Genomic DNA, 22330 nt, shown 5'->3' on the forward strand with positions numbered 1-22330 from the left:
GACAGCAGAGGGATCAGACATTCCTTCCTGTCCTGTCAGCAGTTTCACTCCTGCCTTGACTGGCAGCTCAGCCCTGGTCTGCTGCCAAATAGAACATCCACTCAGTCACAAATTCCAGTAGCCTTGATATTTTCTTTCTTTATGGTAATATCAAAGTTACCAAGGGCTTTAAGGTCGTTTAGACTTATAGAGAAACACTGTTCCTTGCTTACTCCTGGAATTGTAAATGAAAGAGCACAGAGACATTATCATTAGATCAGACCTTATCTAAAGCAGGCTGGGGGACTGTTCAGAGGAACAGATATTGCCTTAGAACTGGGAAAATAAATGCTTGAAAGTAAAGCTTTATGCACACACTTTGCATTTTAAAAGTCACTGTTCCACCTTTTCACTCATTCTTGATTTGTTTTAGAGAACATAAGTGAGCCCTTCTTAAATTAACAGGACTGAAAAACTGTCTTCATTTTTCCTCACTGGATTTAAAGTGTAAGGGAAAATCAGCATCAGCCCTAGGAATAAACCAGGGAATCACAGCAAAACCTAGAGACAATAAGTATGTTCTATTTTAATTACAGTAATTATGTGAGTCTATCATTGAGCAATTACTGTTCCCCACAGCTGATCCAAACCCTGTTCTGTGCTCTGCCCTGGGAATGAACACCAGAGTTTCTGGGTCTCCTACTCTCACTTGCAATGCAGAGCATCACCCTCAGAGCCCTCAGAACAGACACCTCTTGGTGTCTCCACATGTGTTGGGGCAAGGAAACACTTGATGGAGAGTAATTCCATCCAAATTAAAGTATCTGAGCAATAGCACTGTGGCCACCTTACTTCATAATGCAGGTCAGCAGTGCAGCTTGCCCAGCAGAACATTGATATGGATGAAGCCCTCAGAAAGGATATACCAAGAATTCCTCCCCAGCCAGGTGAAAAATAAGTTTCTTTAGTACCAGACTTGGGTGAACTGTCTCTATAATGTACCTTGTAAATCATGCTTGCTCAGGGTCAGCGATTTTAAAGCTGCTAAACTCAAAATAAAGTCTCTGCCTGCTTGTCCTGAGACAGCCAGGGATGCAGTGGCAGCTCTGCGAGCTAGGGGTAGGTTTTTTCCCTTCTCCCTGGCTCTAAGTGCAGAAGGGATTTATTGCAGTGAAATCATGGAAGCAAAGCTGCAGGTCAGACCTGCCCAGACCCACCTCCCCTTCTGCTGCAGCTCAGGCTTCCCCCACCCTTCCTGTGAGGTGACTGGAATAAAACCAACTTCTGACCAGAAAATCAAAGGTATTATTACACAAACCTTTCTCTGGCATCTTAAATAAAACTGATAAAAGTTTTGGCCATAAGAATGTTGGCACAGAATATTCATTTGTAACATATTTTGGGGACAGCAGGAAATGTGCAAGGTCCACTTACTCTAAGGTAGGTCTTGCCTGTGACCACCCGTAAAGGCTGTGGACATCGAAGTGTCTGACTGCAGTCCCATCTGGGAGATACTGTACACCTTCCATGCATGGAGTTTTGACAATTAATCCCTCTGACCTGAATCCCAAATCTTGTGGAAAAGGAAGAAAAAGATTTATTGTTTGTTAATAATAAGTATGCAATAATGTTGGGTTTTATTCTTAATTTTCATAATCTATTAGGTTTTCAATCTCTATCAGGTATTTAGTTATTTATTCATTTGTAATTATAAAAATAGCATTTCCAAAATGGAATATTTCCAATATTCCTATGTAGGCATCTGGGTCTGTAAATGTTTTAATAGTGCAGTTACAGATGTTCTTACTGAGGAAGCTCAAAGAGTAAACAAAATATATCAGAAAATACTCCAAATCTTTGTAAACATTGTCATAAAACCCATACAAACAGAAAAATGGGTTTGGTGGGGGTGTGGTTTGTGTCTGACTATTAATTTCCTGAAAATTCCTGAGAAACTATTAATAAAAATGGAATACAACAGTAAGCAACAAGAGTATGCTAATAAACCATTGATAAATAATTCCTAATTAGTACTACTTTATACCAGTTCTTCAGTGAAACCAAGCTAAGAAAGCAAAGCATTTCAAGCATTTGACTGCACAGATAAATGGTAATTAGAGGAGACACACGGCTATTTTCTAAATTTTTAATTAATTGCATTATTCATCTGAGAAAACTGCAAAACACAGAGCTACATTCTGTGCCGTGCCTCAAGCAAAGCACTTAGATATTAAACAGGTATCAAAATCCATATTCAGGCGAGGAGCTGAAAATAACTTTATTTTTAAGAAGTGCCACACGGTTGCTGCTCCCGCTGAAACAGCTGCCCAGAATCTCAGAAATAAAGGGCCACCTTCAGTGAGGGGCTGTGGTTTATATTCCCATCTTTATTTAGGCTTTTGCACCCCATGTAAGAGGTATGAAATTATGTGGTAACAGAACAGCCTAAAACTGATTTAAGGAGAGATCAGACTTACGGGGCATGTAGGGTGGGTTGTTTAGGAGATCGTCTCTGCAGCCATCAAGGGCACCATTATAAAAAGTTGCTGGTTCATTCATGTCCTAAAAACCAAAAAGCAAAACCCCATTGTATTGGTTTAAAGCCTGCAGAACCCATTTCACCCTGAATTACAAAGAAGAGCGTTGTAGAATTCCTCAGGAGACCCTGCAGCTGCAGGTTTAGTCTGATTTTTCATGTTCCGTGAAGGGGGATTACAGGGAGGCTGGAGAGGGACTTTTCACAGCGGCATGGAGTGACAGGACAAGGGGAATGGCCTTGATCTGAAGGAGGGCAGGGATAGATGGGATATTGGGAAGGAATCCTTCCCTGTGAGGGCGGTGAGGCCCTGGCACAGGTTGCCCAGAGAAGCTGTGACTGCCCCATCCCTGGAAGTGTCCAAGGCCAGGTTGGACGGAGCTTGGAGCAACCTGGGCTAGTGGAAGGTGTCCCTATGTTTTTATTTTACTTATCACAGAATCATTAATGGAAAAGGCCTCCAAGATCATCCAGTCCAAACTCTATTTCATGGGAATTTAACACCAGAAACGTCTGAGCTGCAGCAAGAGATGCTGGGAATTGTGTCCCTCTCCACCAATGTCTGGCAGAGAAAAACAATCCAGAAATCAGATGGATTTCTACACTTACAGTCCACAGGCCATCGAACTTGACACTGTTCTCGGGATTGTTGGTATTGTTGTAGTACTCCAGGATTTCTCTCTTCCACCACTCGGCTGCGGAAGGGCGGAAGAAATCTGGGAAAGCAACATGTGCTCCATAGAGCTGGAAAAATAGAAGGAATGAGACAGATACAAGATTAAAAGCATACTACTGTTAAAATGTTGGAATTTTATAAAAAAATAAAATAAGAAGGGCAAAAAATAATTACTTGTTTGCTAATTTTTTTGCCTATTAGGAAGGCTGACCAGTTTCTGACTGTTATTCCTTCCATGAGATTAATCAATTAGTTTGCTAATATTTTTATTAATTAACATCTAATTTGAGTACCAAACCAAACCTTATGAACACTTACCGCTATCTGGGTTTGCTCAGGCAGGGACTCATTAACTACTACATTAGGAAGGAATGGCCAGACCTAAAGGAAAAAGAATATTTCAAAGAATCAAATCACATTGAATGAAATCTGAGCATCAGGAACAGACAGAAAGAACTGTTCTTCCCTGTACAGTACCTTGGAATATATAATTTCATCGGAATTAGGCCGTTTCATGAAGACATCATTATCCACACCTCTATCGAATGTAGGATAATTGGTTTCATTTCCAGAAATGGTTGGATCCTACAATTAAAAAATACTTTTACACTCAAACCCCAAGTTTAGAAAGTTGTTGAATATATTCTGCATTCTGCAATGCTGTACTGAAATTTAAAAACACCGTTCCAAACTGACCAGGATGATGATGAATCTCATTCCATCTGCTTTGATTCTGTTAATCAGAGCTGGTAATCCAGCAAAGCGTGTGCCAAGGGTGAAGTCCAGTTGCCTCTCCATGTAGTCAATATCTACATATTGGACATCCTGCAGTTAAAAAAAAAACAAAATCAAAAAAAACAAAAAAACAACCAATTAATTTAAATTAATTTCTCTCTTTTTACTTTTTTTGCTAAATATTGAAAATCTGCCAAAATAAGTAAAACACTAACCGTTTGATCTGTAAAATTGGAAGCAGTGGTAACTTTAGACTAAAGCTGTTAAATGAATATTACACAATTTATCAGCAAGTCCAATTCAAAATAAGCCCTTCACTGCTGCATCCAGTCTGAGGGTAGAAACTGATACATGATAGACAAAAAAATTCCTGGATATGTATATATATGTCTGTACACAGAAACTGCACATGTGTTTCCATGTCTATAAGAAAACAGTGGAAATAGTTGTTCTATATCGAAACCTTGATATTAATTGCAGTTAAAATGGAGTCATACTCAATTTATAATATAATTTTGTTAGGTTTGTGTGCTATTCCAACCTTCCTAGCAACAGTGGACTTGACACAGAGCACTATGGAAAGCTGCTTCCTTTTTTCCCCCCTGTTTGCTTTCCTTGTTGATCTCTGCTCCTTCGTGCTGCTTTGGCAGGAATGATAAAGAAAATAAAGCAGCCTAAGGCCCGCATTTAACATGGTTCAGATTCTGCAGAGATGTTCAGCTGTGGCATAAAATCTGCTCTAGTCTACCATGGCGGTTTTTTTTTTTTTGGTTGATCTGTGATTTTGTGTTTCAAATAGGTCCTAGTTAATGCTATGAAGCCAAAATTGCAGGAATGAGCTCAGCTATGAATTGTTCCCAGCGTACATGGGGAATGTCAGCTGCCTTCATCTCCTCCACCACCTGGGAGACCTCTGAGTCGTTCCTGTATCCGTAGCGGCACAGCTGGAATCCCAAGGACCAGTAGGCTGGCATGACCGGCCGTCCAATCAGCTGGAGGGGAGGAAAAATATTTGTGGTGAGCAGGTGAAGAGAGAACAAAGCAACCAACCCAAACCCAGCATTAGGTTGTACGAGAACAAGGATCCTACTTCCGTGTACTGCTGGACAACCATCTCCGGCGTTGGGCCCAAAAACACGTAGAAGTCGAGAACTCCCCCGGTTGTCCGGTAGGTCAGGGCAGGGGTTGGTTGGAAAGTCACATCTGGGAATGGAGGAGAGGAAATGAGTAAAGGGCACCTGGATCTGCCACTGCTGCAAAACACTGACCATAAAAATAAAACCCATTGAAGAAGAGGGGAAGAGTCTGTTTACAAGGGCCTGGAGTGATGGGACAAGGGGCAGTGATCTTAAACTGAAAGAGAGCAGTTTTAGATTGGATTTTAGGAAGAAATTCTTCCCTGTGAGGGTGGGGAGGCGCTGGCACAGGTTGCCCAGAGAAGCTGTGGCTGCCCCATCATCCCTGGAAGTGTCCAAGTCCAAGCTGGAGCAACCTGGGCTAGTGGAAGGTGTCCCTGCCCATGGCATGGGGGTTGGAATTAAATGAGTTTTAAGGTCCCTTCCAATCCAAACCATTCCATGATTCTATGAAATAAAGTGAAGGTTTTCTTACCCATTGCATTGCTGTTAAGCAAGAAAACCCCGTGGGCATTGCCATCTTCTTCAAGAGCCATGTAAAATGGATGATAACCATAGGAATTCAGCTGGTACTGCAAATAAAATAAACCACATTTTACCGGGGAAACATCACAAACATTTGCTTATTTACATTTAGTAATACATTTAATAAAAGACGAGGCGCAACTGCCAAAGATATAACAAATAAACTCCAAAATTATATACCTAAACTCTACACACCTACAAAACATATTTACTTTCCAGCTTCACAACTCCAGTCAGCCTTGTTCAGGCTGCCCAGGCAGGAAGGAAAGCAAAGGTGTTACTGCCCTTAAAACTCACTAATGAGAAGGTACTTCCTCAGGACAAAACTTTCCCTTTTCAAACAGGACCAGCTGTTTACGTGCTCAGGAGAAGCTGCTGACATTCTGTTATCTTTCATTTTCTCAAAAATATATTCAAACCTGACCTGGGAATTGGAGCTATAATTAACCACCACTTCCATTGGTCATTCTCAGCAAATTGCCAATGTGGCATCTTGTAGGAAATAACAGCAACAGACAAAAGATTGCTGAATTACCCCTGTGGGTACTAAATTAATCCCAAAATAGTAGGAGTTGCCCTGACTTGTGTCTAACTTTCAGAATAATAAAAAAGGAGGAACGTGCTGTTATTTCTAAGCCATTTGTCATCTTCTAACACCAGCTCAAGGCCTGAGCTCCACACATTGGTCTTGCAGACCATGAAGAACAGTTTCACACAAGACCTTTGCCATTGAGACCGTCCAAATTATAAACCCTTACAAATATGATCAAAGCCAATGGGTGTGTCCAGTACCAGACTTTAAATTCTTACTGAACAACTCTGAGCATTGGACTCATGGGTCCAAAAGTTGTGTTTTCTGGTACTTACAGTAGGAGCCTGATCCCTGGTGAACATCCCCCAGGTTTGCCAGTTGATGTCGTTTCGGAATGTGGGTTTTTCAGACTCCCCTAATCCATAGATGTACTCGGAGGCCAAGCGGGTGGAAATCTGGATGAACATGTCGCTGAAGGTGAAGGTGGGCAGGGCTGAATTCCAGCTGAAATGGGAAGAGGAAAACAAGAGTGGAGTGTGGCCTCAGTGCTGTGTTGAGCCAGCAGATGCTTTTTTTAGGCTATTCTCTTCCTCTGAAATTCCTGCTTTTCAGTAAAAAGGGAATAAAACCTTTGTGGTTCTCAAGAAAACTTAAAGCACATGAAATGGGGGTGTCTAAGAATTGATAAACAGTTTAGAGATACAAAGTCTCTCTCAGAGAGAGATATATTATGCACAGGTATCATGGTCATCAAGTTACACTGTATTTTGGCAATTTAGTGACAAAATGTGTTTCAGGACAGTATTTGCCTCCCAGACTGAGTACTGGTGCCAAATGGAATAGAGAAAATAAGGTGTTTTTTATAGTTCACTGAACTTTTTGTGCAGATTACGCTGAAATTGCATTCACAGGTCACATTTGTTGTAAATCAGCATCTTTAGAGTTAGAAATCAAACTGTAACCTCAAGTGCTCTGCCAAAGAATTACATCGTTCCAGGAGCTTGAACTGCAGGTTGGATTATTACTCTGGTTGGCAAAAGGGAATCCAGCTTCCAATTAAGCCTTAAGAACTTTAAAAATTGAAATAACTGGATTTTTTAAATAAAAATCATAACACACAGCTGCCAACATCATTGCTTTCTGTTTTCTAGCTCTGAATTAATCAAAGAAAGAAGTGAAGCTCCTGTCATGTACCAAAACCCATCTATAAGTTAGTTGAGATGTTACTTCCTTCTATGTACTTTTTTTTTCCTGACCATTCCCCAAAACTGAACCAAATGGTCAATCCTTAACGTTCAGTGCTGTGGTCACCTAAGGAATATTTTAGGAAGTGTAGGAAATCACTGTGGCCCCCCCCCCACCCCCAGAAAGCTGGGAATTACACAAGGAACACCCACTGGGAGCTGTCAGTGTCCCTCACTCCAGCACAAGAAAACAGTTTGCCTTAAAAAGAGCTAAAAAACCACAAGTGAAATAAAATAAAATAGCATAAAGTGACAGTGACTTACATGAATGTCCCTGTGCTCCTGCGCTGGATTCGGATTCCAAAGGGTTTTACCTGAAGGGATGCGTCATAAAGTCGGCTCTGGCTTGAGCTTGTTGGGGAGTTGGGGAGATTTAGTGGGATTGGGACCTCATATCGTGAGTTTGCATAATCATAGATCTGTGAAGGAGAAATCAATTCATTCCAATAAGCAACATGTTTGAAATCTTACCTATAATACTGAGAGAAATTTGGTATGATTTTTAAAAGGCTTGCTGTGATTTTCTAACACTTGTTGACTATTTTCTTTCAATACATTTTCTTCACAATTATTTCACAGTATTTTTTTCAGGGGAAAAAAAAATCCCTTAAGTATTTATTTTAGATCAGGAATGGCTTGTCTAATTATCTATATGAATTTAAAGTATGTACTTATATTGAAAATATTCATATGTGCTTTCTGTATGTGGTAAATATCTTTCTAATTAATCTTTTTCTCAACTCGTTTTTTTAATGATTCCTGTATTCTGAAAGTTGAAATAAGTTAGTTTTTGATGTCTCATCATTTCATGGCATCACACTTAGTTCAGTATTGTGAAATGCATGGCAATAAATTACAGTTAAACAACAGCGCATCGAAAAATTTAGAACAGGAGTAGAATGATGGATGTAAAAATAAGCTGCAGAGTCATGATAACACTTACAGATAAATTTACCTGTATATTAACAAAATACTTTCAGTTTCAAAGTTTCTGGTTGCCATTACACATTATACCTTTGATTCATTTTGTTGTAAAACTGAGCACGAAATTCCAGGACGAAAAAAAAAGATGCGAGCAAAGAGCAACAACAAATAATTGCTTAGAAGGAGAAACATATTTAGACAAAGGTGCTGCTGCCTGTGTAACATAAACCTGACTATAAAAAGCTGTCATAATTTCCATAACCAAGGTTATTTTTAACAGCTCCTGGAAGTCCTGGGCTGGGATTACCTTGAACTGCAGCATGTTGTCCAGGTGATATACGACCTCCACACGTAGGGTGCTGATGGGAGTAGTCAAAGACTCATTAGCTCTGATGCTGGCACTGTTCAAAGTCAGGTCAGCCACAACCCCTGTGGAGGAGTATTGGACGTTCTCTAGGTAGTAAGGGGTGTCAGAGCTGAAGTAGCAGGAAGGGACGTCCGTATTTTGTGTTTCCTGATGCAAACAGAAAGAAGTTACAGGTTAAGGAGCCAGATTTTTTTATTCCTTACAGCAAGGAATCCCAGTTTTATCAGACATCCATCAAATGTAGGATTTGAGGGAAAGCTTAATGCAACTACCAACAATAAAGAAATATCACAGAATCCATTGATCTCTACTCTAAATCAGATAGAGTAAAACAATCCAGTGAAGGCTGTACAAATAGTTCAGTCAGGAAACTGAAGCCTTGGTGGATTTAATTTCCCTGTCTCTCTGATCTTCAGCTCATGGTTTAATCCTGGCCTGTTGAAATTCCTAAAGCTTCCTTACTCTCAATCCCAAAGCTTCCTCCCTTTCAATTGTGATTTAGAAAGAGTTCCTTGACATGGACATAAACAATTAAGGTCACATCAGAATCAAAATTTCCAGGAGATTCAAGGGTTTCCCCTCAAACTGAGATCCAGAGGAACTGATTTGATTTAAAATGTCCCTCATTGCCTGTGAAGGTGAGACAAAGGGGATGAGCCTTGCAGGCCACGGTGCCAGTGAAGCAGAAGAGGCAGCTGCAGGTGTTATTATCCTTTTTCATCACTCTAATACTATTTCTTTCCATCTTTCAAAAAATACCACATTTTTCCTCAATTTCTGATGCACTTTGAGAGAGTTTACCCAGTTGCCAACTAGTGAGGAGAACAAAACCCAGCAGTACAGGCCAGCTGAGATCTGCACCCCATTTTATTTAAAGCTGACAAGTCTGCCAAACTACTTTTTATTTGGTAACAACCACAAAGAAAAAGCTCTGACTCTGGAAATCTTTCTGTCTTATTAGTTTAGAGAAAATAATTACTTACTTCCCAGGTACAGCCAAGTTGTTCACATTTTTCTTGTGTTGGATCAGGACTGGGATAACAATCAAACCTTTCCTCGAGAGTTATGTTTTGCTGCCATTGTATTGTGTAAGATCTTCCCAGTTCAAGTTGAAGTCCTGTTATAGTGGCAGTCTATAAATATTAAACAATAAAGAGTTATTAAATGTCACATCCCATCCATCTTTCCTTCAGTCAGCAGAGCTGCTGGTGCTCAAGGATAGTGCACTTTGTGACTTGACAGTTCACAAAACCCCCTGCCCTGTAATATTTGACCCAGTCTCGCTTTTACAAACACACACAACCGATATTCTTGAAGACAAAAATCAGAAAAATCAGGAATCTAAAAAAATTGAGTTAATCCCACAGCTTCCTTGGAAGCAAACCAGAATAAATACACGAGTTAATATAAATAATAATAAATAATAATAAACTGTTTGCTGCACTGAGGGTGTGAGACCACAACTTAGATGCACTAATTTGAATGCAATTTTACTTCCATTCTGCAATAAAATTCGCATTATATTTTACTGAAACAGCGCTAGCACTGAGGACTGTCCTTTGCAATACACAAAACAAAACTGATGCAATTTGAAATATGTTTACTTTCCATATTCCTGTTACTGTTTTACCTGGTATAAAGAACTATAGTTGATATTAAGTGGATAATCTTGCACAACATTGTTTTCATACACAGTGACTGATATTACTTCCTGGCGCACTCCGAATATCCTGATTTCTTCAAATCTCAAGTTGTTTGGATCACTGTAGTTGTTGAATGCAACATTGATGTGCAGAGTATTCTGAAAAATAGTGGACACATTCTTACAAAAAAAAAAAATCTGCCAGAAGTCCTCTTGATTTAACTATTTCTTTCTGATCAGATTTTCATATTATAGCATAAAGTAAGCCAATCTAATTTTCCTAACATAATAATTCTTGCTCTGCTTGTTGTTATCACACTAATGCTTTTCTCCCATCTGTATAATGTGCTTTATAGCTGTGTTTCAACTTTCTTGTTTGCTTTTTTGGGCAACAAAAAAGGCTGGGGTGTGTCTGTGACAGGGCAGGTAAATGTTGCTCAACTGTGATCTCGCTGGGTTTTAACAAGCAAAGGTTCTTATTCACTTTCCCTGATATAAAAATACCACTTCCTATTCAATGCCTTTAATTATTCTTAGATTAAGAGGCCAAAGTGCAGCATGGCTACCACACGTGCCAGTGTAGAACATCCTCCATGTGACACTTGAGGTTAATTTTTAATTCAATGTCGTTACAGTCACGAGATGATTTGCTTACAGGAGTTTCAAACTCCAACAGCAACTGAGGTTTCTTATCTACAAATGATTCTTTGATTACTTATGATTAAAAAAAAATTACTAAACCATGTTCTTCCACTCGTGTTCCTCTACATTCTCTCACTTGTCTCGTGATATTCCATCATGGCAAAGGAATGAATTCCTTTAGCAGATATTTATTATTATTATTATTGTACAAATAATATGCTATCATGTTGCATCCAAATTCCGTGTTATTTGATAAGTCCTGTCAATATTGAATAGAAACACTCTCAGGACTTCACCCTGGTGTAAAATAACCCTGCCCAGGCAGTTTCAGCTTAAACAAATAACACAATAAAACTTAATCATTTTGGAGTTTCCAGGGGTTCAGAGAATGTGTGTTTTCCTCACTCTTTAGAGTAATTCAGCTGTACAAAAAAAAAAAATCTATTTTTTTTTAATTTCCACAATTTTTAGAATCAAAACCATTACATGCACCTCCTTTTTGACTCTCTTTTAACTGCCACTGATGCTTCATAATTTTCTCTCTCAATAAACATCACTGCTGAGTTTATTATGTGAAAGGAAATAGGAGTTCTTTACCCACTTATGTAAACTAGCAGAAAAAAAGATAACAGATTTCATCCCCATTAAATTACAGTATTTTGAACATGATTCCTCTTTGACTTTTGGTTCTCAGAGGAAAATAAGGAGGGAGAAGAGAATGCTCTTGGACGACGCTTGGTAGAAATCAAAACTTGAAAATAAGAGCATTTAAAATAAAATACTTACATTGGAACATGTAAACTCATAGAAAAGGTAGTTTCTATTCTCAATGGTACCTAAAAGTTAAAGAAAGAAATTACACTTGCAGTGAAGAAAGGAATAGAATTAAAACCAGGACTGTGCCACTGCTAGAGACCAATAAATTGTTAATTATTATCATTACTGCATTCAGAAGCTGCACTAAGCAACTCAAATATTTACTGTTTCTTGAGGAACTGAAATTTCTCTTTTTGTTTTTTCCCCTGGGCCAGCCTTCTCAGGAGATCCGCTTTTCCCAAATTTTTCAAAAATTCGTTGAAATCAGCTTTTCAAAAACGGACTGATTTTTATTTCACTGGTGTCCCTCCTTATCTTAAATACAGATGTTTGGGTGAAAACCAACCCTTTAAAATACCCTGTAACAATGATGACAGCGATGATAGTAGTAAAGACCATGGAACCATAAGAGAGGAAATAACCCATGAGCAGGAAAAAGAAATACAAAAGTTGAGCCAATGCGGCCTTTTTTTTTTCCACTTTATGGAAAAAAAAAATAAATACTGTCATCACAAGTAAATTGTAAATGGTTTCCCTGAAAGACTAAAACCTGTAGGTTTGAGGCAGGAAATAAAATCATAAGATGTTTTAGTGCTTTGTTTGCCAACAGCAGTGAGTACAGTAACAGCTGCATTATTTTAGGCCCTGCCAAAGGAGTCCATCGAGCTGTCACCCACATGTACAGCAGCCACCCAAGGCCTTCTGTATTTATGGTAGCAATAATCAGCTGAATCACAGCTCTATTTCTTAAAAGCATCCCTAAATTCCACAAATTTAAAAAGCAGAGGCTTAAAAGTTTTCCTGAGAGATATGACTGGTTTGGTTAACAAGAAAAAGGAGTTATGGAGGTTGAAGGTGTAAGTGTGGAGGACAAGGGAGGATTAGGAATTAACAATTAGGAAAGGGGGATGCAGTTGGGAACCCCAGGAGCTGCCTGTTTCCATGGAAGCTGAGTCAAGGCTCCAGCACTTGTACAAGTAGAACACATGGACTGTGACTAAATATTGGAGGAAGGTTATTTGTATCAGAAGACAGAGGGGAGAATGCCCCAATTCAGATATCACCCATGGATGGACAGTGGTTTGGGTAAATCACCTGGGAAAATCTCTGTCATCTCCTGAACACCTAAAGATTAGATACCTTGCATACCAAATAAGTCCATGAATCACCATCTGCACAATCTCTATCTAATTCCCAGAATTATAAATGAAACATGCAGCTAATATTGCAGCGTTCATCCTTTTTACCAAATGGTAATATTACTCTGACTTCGCTCTTGTCTTTCCACTGATCCAGGATGAGCTCTGCTTTCCTTACACATGCATGGATTCCAAAAGCATGAACTTCACTGGAAGCCAAAACCTCAGACTAGGGGTTTAACCTCAAATTAGAGGTTTGTGTCTTTTTTTCTTTACTTGTGTGGAATTCAGTCATGACTTTAATCTTACAATTAATATTTTCAGTTTTCTACTTAAAAATGATGAAAAATTATTGATAAATGAGCAAGCAGTAGCAGAGTGCTACATCATCTTTTTTTTTTCCTCCATGAAACCAGCAGGAACACTGGAATTTGTGCTTTTTAATGCTTTGTTAATTATACTTATTCCACTATTGATAACTGCTCACCTGTAGATTCCCCATCATCCCAGAACAAGTCCCCAGTAGCATTATTATTATCATCCAGGGCAATTATAAGTCCCATTGGATTCCTGCGGCTGTGGAAAGAGAGACTTACATGTAAAACAAACATCTAAACAATCTTAAAACATTAATACAAATTGCTATGCAAATAAACCTACAATTCACCACTGAACCTGTAACACCAACAGGTGTGGAAGTGAGGTGTGGCTCACACTATTCCCAGATTTCAAGGTGAAAATGCTAAATACAACGAGCTGCTACTTATTTGTAACCTAAAATTCCTCAACCCGGTCTTGGAAAAACAAAACAAACCATCAAAAGCTTTCAGTTTTGAAGAATACCTTGCAACTGTCGTGTTGCCTGGGTTTTGGAAAGGGAAAATGTATCCTCCTCTCAAATGGACTCCGATTTTGTCTGCTGGTGTTGATAAAGTGTACCATAGTCTCCTCGAATAGATTGGATTGCCCTTTTTGACACAGATGGAAAAGAGAACAGGTAATGTTGTTACTCACTGCTGGAGTGCTTTCTTAAGTGCTGAGTTTCATCAAAATTCTTCCCTTTAGAAAGAGCTGGAGTTCTGTAAATATCTCTGGGCTAATGGGCATGCAAAGATCAAACACCTGCATATCATTATGATTCAATGTCCTGTACCTGAGTCCTTTCTCGAGGTGTTGATTCTTGAGCTCACTCCACCACCCTTCATCCCTTGTCTCACCATCTCCTTCCCACAAGCTTTACTTTTGGCAGCCCTGCTGTGGTGACAGAGACCTATCTAATTTAGTCCCATTGCCATTTAGGAAACACCCCCACGATGTCCTCTGCGTTTCCTTACCGTCTCAAACTCGTACCACATTGCATCAGGTAAGTAGATATCAGTGTAACTCACGCCCTGGAAGGTGAACAAAGAAACAACATCAAATTTCAGGGCAACTTAATCAAATAAACTCAATATTCCAATAAAACTAAAGTTCACTGGGAGAAAAATCATCGATACTTGTGCATTCCTGGTTTTCAGGGTGATGCCCAAAAAGGAGGAGAGCAACCCAAACACAATATTTGCAAAGCCACTGGGAGACAACTAAATCACTGCTCTACGAAGTGGCAGCTCATTGCAAGCCACCCAAAGTCACAATGCTTCTAACCCAGTGAACCAGACCATATCCACAAGTATCTCTCTGTCTTCTTTATTTCCACATTTTTCAGGTCTGGCCTCTTTCAGATTTTTGCTTTCCCTTTATGTATTTAACAAATGATTTGTGTTTCTCCGTGGCAATCGTGTTGCTGGAATGAACAATCATTGTCTACAACATTCTGCCACAGAACAAATCATGATCTTTTGGTTTTCTTGTTGTGCCACAGACAGGCTGAAATGCAGCAAGAGAAACTGATTCCAAAGGAAATTCAGAGGTAAAGTAGAATATCACACCAGATGCCTTGGACTCCCGAGAGGACTGGAATATTGGAGTGGGGTTTAAATGCAAGATTTTCCATTTCAGCAGGGATAAAATTATTTCTCATTGGGAGCAATAAATTAAGGGGGGAAAGTGGTGACTCAACATGTCACGTGCTTACAAGACAGATCCCAAAACAGCCAAACCTACTGGATAAAGTACAGGGGAAATCAGCAGCCCAGGACCCCAGAGGAACTGCTCGCCGATGTCCCACGTTGCTTCATCGTTGTAGAACCTAGACACATGGGAAGGACAGAGCAGTGACTGAGTTTTTTTGTGATCTGTACCATCAGCAGCAGTCCCAAGGTTTCAGGGTATTGATTGTCTAGGATCTTAACTAAAGAGTGTCATATAAAAACTGCCTTCTTATTACTCCGAAGCGGAATTTCACGTCTTAGGAAGCTGTCTATAGACATTCCAGTGTCCATTTTCACAGGGTACACAGGTGTCAAAGTCTCTAACAGCATCTGATGTGCCTAACTCTTTTTACAAAACTGTCCCACGGGCTGATGAGCAAACTTACTCGTGCAGAAGTGGCCGTACCACTGTGTCCCCTTGGGTGTGAGCTTTGTAAAAGAGCGTGTACAGGTAGGGCAGCAGCATGTAGCGAATGTTCAGGTAATGCTTGGAGCTGTTCACCAGCACTGAGTCAGCTCCAAACACAGCTGGGTCTTGAGACTGAAAACAAACAGCAACTTGTTATTTGCAGCACATAGAAAACGCTCTCTGAAAGGTGGGAGAAGTGGCTGCTGTTTCAGAGAGGCTGGAATTTAACGGTGCAGCTCCGCACTGGGTTCTCCTTCCTGGTGGTGTGGCCTCAGGTCCTGCCCCTCTGGGCTCCCCCTGCACATCCCTCTTTCCCCATCAGCAAGGAGGGCACTTCAGGGTTAGTCCAGGTTTTATCCTGGCAGCCAGGCTGGTGCCAAGGGGCTCCCGAGAGTCACAGAGCCTTCAACAGTCAGAACTATTGATGACACTGTTGCCAAATAAGTGTATCCTCAATCAACCTTTATGAAGCTGAACCTCTCAGATGTGAGACTTCATAAAGAAAGCTTAAGGTTCTGCTGTGTTCAAACTGGCCAGTGACAGCAATGATTAAAAGTGATATTAAAGGAAATGTGGTTGTGTAACACGAAGCAATTTTTAAGCAAAAGCACAACTTACTATGTATCCTTCGGAATTGTGATTTCTGGAGAAGGGGTAAAACGCTCCCACTTGCATCCAGCGTCTGCAAAGTTCTTCTGTGGTGTCATCAAAGAAGCCACAAATGTCTGCTCCAATCTTTAAATAGAAGCAGAACATGTTGGATGTACAGGATGCTGCATCTCAAATCTCTGCACAAGGTGCATTAATTCAATCTTAATTGATAATCATGGGGACTGAGCCACTTAACACATTTGTGTTGCCTTTTTTCTTCCAAATTCAGTTATGTTGTCCAAAACATTAAACTGACAACTAGCTAACACTGCCCATCATTCCATTTTTCCCAAATCTTTACTTTCCTGATTGGTGCTAATATGTAGACATTAGGACAAAAATCTCCAAAGTCATGCAAATTTAAATCATAGAAAGGAATTTGGCTATTTACCTCATAAATGGATGTCACTATTTAATTTGAAATTACAAGAAAACCAGTGTTTTACATCTCTCACTAGGGTTTAAATACTAGAAGTAATGGGTAGCTTGATATGTATAAAATCATAAATTTGTTACCCACATTTATCTCACTATAGACACACAGTAATCAAAAAATAATGGCCTAAATCAAAAATCAATAATTGGGAAACATAAAAAAGCTAAAACCAGATTCCTAAAGAGGGTTAATTTGGAGCTGCAAATGTAGGATGATTATCTGGATAGTGCTTGATCCGATAATGTGTTATCACAGAGCTGGAGTTACTGCTTGTCCCTGGGTTTTGAAAGGATGGCACAAAGTGATGTCATACATAAGGAATTCCAAAGAGGTTGAACTCCAGCATTCCAGGTATTGCCCATTTTAAGTGATCCCACGTTGCTGCATTATCTCCCAACCAGTGTCCTGTTTGCTTTCCTGATCCCATAAAAGTAGACCTTGAAATCATGAAGCTCCTCTTTCCAGGAAACACAGTCTCGATGGCTCTTAAAAGGAAATGAGACTGGAATTATGCAAAGACAACTCAGACATTCATAGTTCCACATAAGGCAGATTTACACTGATTTATACTAATTATTCATCCCAGGGATGGGGGATCCTTTATGGTTTGCAAGGTGTATTTTAGCAAAGTTCAGGATGTTAATTTTAAATAATCTTTTTACACAGCTCTGACAACCGATTTGTGGCTTTTTCCACCAACTCCAGTCAGCAGGTTTTGCCTTATCTGAATTGGCTTAAATGTAATACAATAGTTCCCAGGAATTGTGTTCCTTTAGTAGTCAAATCCCTTGGTGTTTTGGAAAATGTAGGTCATGTGCTGCTCTGAAACCCTTTTGTGAAGATTTTAGGATGCATTCCTTACCTCCGTGTTGCTATGCCCATGGAATATCCATAAAGATTGTGGACATCATAATGCTTCCCCCAGTTCTGCACTGCATCCATGCACAATGTCTTGGAAAACATCAGCCTGTCAACAATTCCTTGAAGAAATGAAGAAAAACATCATTTGTAAGGTATATTTTTATTTTTAATATTTCCAGTCTTTTCTTTCATGCACAGTCACGGTGTTCAAAAGCCCCTTTTTCCTCTTTAATTTTTCACCAAGGCAGTAGAAGTACTACAAAACAGAAGTGCTGCTCTTGGCTGTTGGTTTGATCCATCTTTGCTCTGTGATATTCCCACTCTTGAGCTTTGCCCCTTCCAAGGAATAACTGAGAATTTTGCTCTTAAGTTTCTGAATCATCATCTGACACGTTGGCAAAAGTTACTTAAATTTACTACTTAATGCAAACTATGAAGTCCATTTTAGTTCTGGATATATCCAAAAAACCACTGATAGTGTCATATTATCAGACATAATTAAGGCAGCGACAATATTCAGAAATAATTTGACAAGAGAAAAAATGCATTTGTAAAAACTACACCTACATTAGACATAGATTTTTCCATCCATAGGAATGTTCAAACTAAAATCATGTTGTATTCTTGAAGATAATTTCACAATAATTCATAATTTATTTTTTTATAAATATATTTTACTTTCTGATTAAAGACTTACCGGGAGTGTAAGGAGGGTAGTTTAAATCATTCTGTTCACAACCATTTGTTGAGCCTTGAACGAAGCTGGCTACTTCATTCATATCCTGAAAAGGAAAGATGCAGGATATAATAAAATTTCCATAAGAATATTTTCCTAAAAAAGTCTTCCATTGTATTTCTTCCACTGTATTCTCTTATCCTTTAAGGAATCATTACTTGGTATTCTTAAACTGTTCTTTTATGAGATTTTTCCAAGCCCCTGAATTTCAAACTTTGCTGTCTCCTTCCATGAATATTTTGTTTAATAGTGGAATAAGTGCATTTCTATGTGCATCCCAGAATGTGCTGCAGGAAAAACAGCACATGGAATGAGAGAGCAAATTCATCCTGGAGATGCTGCAGTCGAGTGACCAATTTGCTTCACTCCAACTATTTGTTCTTTGTAAGAGAGTTGTGCAGCCTTACACTTCATGGCTGGACTTGATGGAACCACAGAGTCAGCAAAAATAAGTGAGAAAAAAATCATTCTGGGACATTTTGTTGAGTCCTCATGTGCCACTCCTGAAAAATTGGGAGTGAGGTTAAGTCCGGGAAGACCAGAGGGGTTGGGGGAAAGGGTTTTAAGAACTCATTTTATTTCTCATCACCTGCTCTGATCTGATTGCTAAGAAATGAAATTAATTTTTTCCCCAAATTGAGGCTGTTTTGCCCATGATGAGAATCACAGAGTCACAGAATCCCAGTCATCAAGGTTGGAAAAGACCTCTGAGATCACGGAGTCCAAACTGTGACTGATCCCCACCTTGTCACTGAGTGCCACATCCAGTCATTCCTTGAACACCTCCTGGGATGGGGACTCCACCACCTCCCTGGATTACTGACTGATCCCTCCTTAGTTTAATCCACAAGCCTTTTGCTATATTTTTTCTTCCCTGTATTTACTTTCCAGATGAGAAGGACCGTGATGGAGCAGCTTTGCTGCCCACCCAGGGCCACCCCACCCCACCCAAGGAAGCTGAGGGACTGAAGTTTGATTTTAAACTGATGCAGCTTCTTAAAATGCATGGCAAAACATTCAGTAGATTCTTGTTTTCTTCCAGAGTATTTATTTATTTTTAAATAAAAGGCAGCAGAACAAACAGAAAAACAGAATAGAGGGAAGAAGGTGCTGAGGCAGGGATTGAGTAGTTTAAGTACAAATTTCCTTCAGGCACCCACTTTTAGCAGCTTTATTACAGGCTATTCCTTAAAATATACCCAAAACTAATCTGACCAGTCAAAAGGGTTCTTAATCTCATCTGATTTCTGTGAGTTGTATCTAAAATCCACCGTGCCAACCTGTATTTTAGCCTTTTTGTGGAAAAACTTGTCTAGGAAGCCTGAATTTTCCAAAGCTTTCTCTGGAATAGCAACTATAGATTCCCTAAGTGGGAATTCTATGAGCTACTTGGAGCATAAACCCATAGTTTATATGGATTCTATTCCGTATTCAGGATCTATTTAGCACATGTTCACTGAGCAGGGACGCAGGTCCCCAAATATTGCCATTCCAAAAACAGGAATGAACTTGCTTTCGGCAATGGTCCATCAATTGAAGCATTTAAGTGTCACTGAACATCCCAAACCCAGCATTTAAATGCCACAATTCACAACTCAAATTAAAATTTAAAATTCAAATCTAAACTCCAAGTTTGACACCAGCAGACAGACACGTCCTGCACAGATTTCAGGTTCCTACAGTAAGAATCCCTTTCAAATTCAGGGTAAACAGAATTTAATATTCATCTGCCCTTGACTGTTTTGGAAAAGGAAAAATAAAAATGACAATTCTGGGTTACTTACAATCCAGATTCCATCGTATGGCACCGTGTCATAAAACAATCTGCATTCTTCCACCCACCAGTTGGTGCACTCTGGGTTGGTGAAGTCTGGGAACACAGTTTCCCCTGGCCACACCTGCAAATATTAAAAGGGAATTAATTAATTAAACTTATGATATTAACTACATATGCAAAAAAATTTTAATGTCAAAAATCACCTTTATAATGGAAAAAATTGGAAAAAAAAAAAAAGAGAAAGGTTGAGAATTTTTGTATCTCGAGTGCTCTCACTGGTAGTAATTTTACTGAAAGAAGCAACTTAGAAATGAGAGTTTTAAAGGAGCCCCCTGCTCTAAGTTAAACTATAATAGTGACAACAGACTGAGTTCAAATGCATAAAACCACAATTACCTCCCCGACTAAGGGTGTTACTCCGTCTGTTCCATTAATCCAGACTTTTCTCTCTGTTCCCCTGACGTAACTTCCATATGCACTTCCATTCAGTAGATTTTGTGTGCTAATGGCAGGATCCTAAAAAAATCAGGAAACAGAAAAAAAAAAAAAGAAGAAACCAGCACACACTCCATTAATTATTGTAGGCAAGAAATGCAATAATTACAGAGAAAAACGAAGTATAATAATAAATATTAGTGTTTAAAAGGGGAAAGGAGGTCATTAAATGCTTACCAATATGATAATATATTTTTGTTCATAGTTGTGCATATACTCTGCAAAGTTAGGGAGATTTGTAAAGTTCTCTCCATCATAAGTGAAATCTTTCCTTGCCTCCATGTAATCAATGTCAGTGACCTGGGCATCCTGAAAGAGCAGGAATTCATCTTTTACATGTGGAGTGAGATGTAAAGATTTTTCTGTTAGTCCAAAATAATTTCTTCTGACAATTCCTGCTTGTTTTATACTGAATTTACTGTTGGGACTTTATTGCAGTCTGGCAGAAAGTTTGCTGTCAGGACAACTTGGAAGCAACATCTCACCTTGGCCTTACAGCCCTAATTAACTGTTCTGACACATCTTTCGTGCCTAAAAAGAGTTGCATTCAAATTAACAGAATTTAAATGAATGCATGTATTTGCATCCTTTCAAATAACCCCTGGACTTGTGGCTGTGTCACTGCAGTTGCCTGATTTCAAGAGCTCTTCCCTTAAATCCAAACATTCCTTCCTCAACTCTTAGCTTAATATTAGGGCATTTTTATTCTATTAAGACATCAGGTTAATGCCATCTAAAATCTAATTTTACAAGTTAATTGTACTTTACCTTTGACCATCCATTAAGAATAATATATGGTTCCAGAGAACAATAAAAAAATTATTTCATAGACTAGGTGACATGAGAAGAAAAGTGGATATAGTTGGATATATAAAAATATTGCAGTAAAGTGCTCAAGTTACTTTCTTATAATGGGTCTACCACTAAAATGCACAAAACCCCCAGAAATGTCCTAATTTAAACTGAGTTGCCCAACAGCTCTCTGGGTCCTCCCTCCTCCCCCCCTCACCCCATACTCACATAAGGGAGTCCAATGGCCCTGTTCCTCTCCACCACATTCACCACCTCCTCCAGGGAGCCGTAATTATAGCGGCTCAGCTGGAAGCCCAGGCTCCAGTAGGAGGGAAACATTGGCAATCCCACGAACTGCAAGGGGAGAGAAAACATCCCACGTGCCATCAGTGCCCGTTTCCCTAAATCCACATTCCTCAAATCTGCTTGAATAATACACACTAAATGAGCCTTCACTCCCAAATGCAATATTTTTTCTGTGTTTTTTTTCTTAATTATTACTTATTTTAATAAACAAAAATATCTGGGGACAAGGACCATTCCTTAAAATATCACTGAAACCTAAGCAGATCTTGAGAAGTACAAAAGATTCCAGAGATATTTTATGATCATAAAATCATGGCATGCTTGTAAGCACACTGTTGTCTATGCTATAAAATTCCCTTATGCACAGGAATTTATCCTGTGATTTACAGGAGTAAGTCACATTATTGAGATATTAGCAGTTATTCTTAGTTAGATATATACTGAGTCATGCCTTCAGTTAATAGGGTCAACACACACTGTCATACAAAGAGACAACAAAACTGAAATAAATCCCAAGAACTTTAAACAATCTGTTCAATGCACAACCTCTGTAGGTAAAGATACCTGCAGGTACTCCTGCACTACTTGCTCTGGAGTGTCTCCCAGGAAGATGTAGAAATCCAGGATCCCACCAATGGTTCTGTAGGTCACTGCTGGAGCAGGCTGCACCACAAACTCTGCCAGACAAGAGGGCACAAAACTGAGTCTGAAGACCATCTCACTCTAAAATAACTTCTTAATTTTCCAGATTAGCAAATTTACTGAAGTAAAAAACACAAACCACAAATACCCAAAGAACCCAAAGCCATTAATTGAACTTTCTAATAAGAATAAATGTATTCAGATAACTCTTTTAAATGTCCAGATGTCCATTCCTTTACATC

General features: G+C 39.2%; 1 protein-coding gene across 1 annotated transcript in view; it reads right to left on the minus strand.

Moving 5' to 3' along the window:
• Positions 1-22330, minus strand: part of SI (sucrase-isomaltase) — a 43023-nt gene that overhangs the window by 11169 nt on the left and 9524 nt on the right. Inside the window, exons 9-37 of the mRNA XM_051781824.1 lie at positions 22011-22123; positions 21369-21494; positions 20526-20657; positions 20250-20369; positions 19861-19974; positions 18038-18122; positions 17342-17459; positions 16793-16964; positions 16011-16127; positions 15370-15524; positions 14997-15081; positions 14228-14284; positions 13737-13861; positions 13381-13469; positions 11725-11774; positions 10285-10455; positions 9638-9787; positions 8595-8801; positions 7628-7782; positions 6455-6623; positions 5538-5634; positions 5017-5129; positions 4793-4918; positions 3888-4016; positions 3669-3776; positions 3510-3572; positions 3125-3259; positions 2457-2541; positions 1414-1552 (exon numbers count right to left, since the gene is read on the minus strand). Coding sequence (XP_051637784.1) covers positions 1414-1552; positions 2457-2541; positions 3125-3259; positions 3510-3572; positions 3669-3776; positions 3888-4016; positions 4793-4918; positions 5017-5129; positions 5538-5634; positions 6455-6623; positions 7628-7782; positions 8595-8801; positions 9638-9787; positions 10285-10455; positions 11725-11774; positions 13381-13469; positions 13737-13861; positions 14228-14284; positions 14997-15081; positions 15370-15524; positions 16011-16127; positions 16793-16964; positions 17342-17459; positions 18038-18122; positions 19861-19974; positions 20250-20369; positions 20526-20657; positions 21369-21494; positions 22011-22123 — 3505 coding nt within the window. The remainder of the gene's footprint in view (positions 1-1413; positions 1553-2456; positions 2542-3124; positions 3260-3509; positions 3573-3668; positions 3777-3887; positions 4017-4792; positions 4919-5016; positions 5130-5537; positions 5635-6454; positions 6624-7627; positions 7783-8594; positions 8802-9637; positions 9788-10284; positions 10456-11724; positions 11775-13380; positions 13470-13736; positions 13862-14227; positions 14285-14996; positions 15082-15369; positions 15525-16010; positions 16128-16792; positions 16965-17341; positions 17460-18037; positions 18123-19860; positions 19975-20249; positions 20370-20525; positions 20658-21368; positions 21495-22010; positions 22124-22330) is intronic.

The sequence above is a fragment of the Manacus candei genome, unplaced genomic scaffold (assembly GCF_025592945.1).
Source record: "Manacus candei isolate 608988 ecotype Guabito, Panama unplaced genomic scaffold, ASM2559294v1 h1tg000015l, whole genome shotgun sequence".
Classification (NCBI taxonomy): Eukaryota; Metazoa; Chordata; class Aves; order Passeriformes; family Pipridae; genus Manacus; species Manacus candei.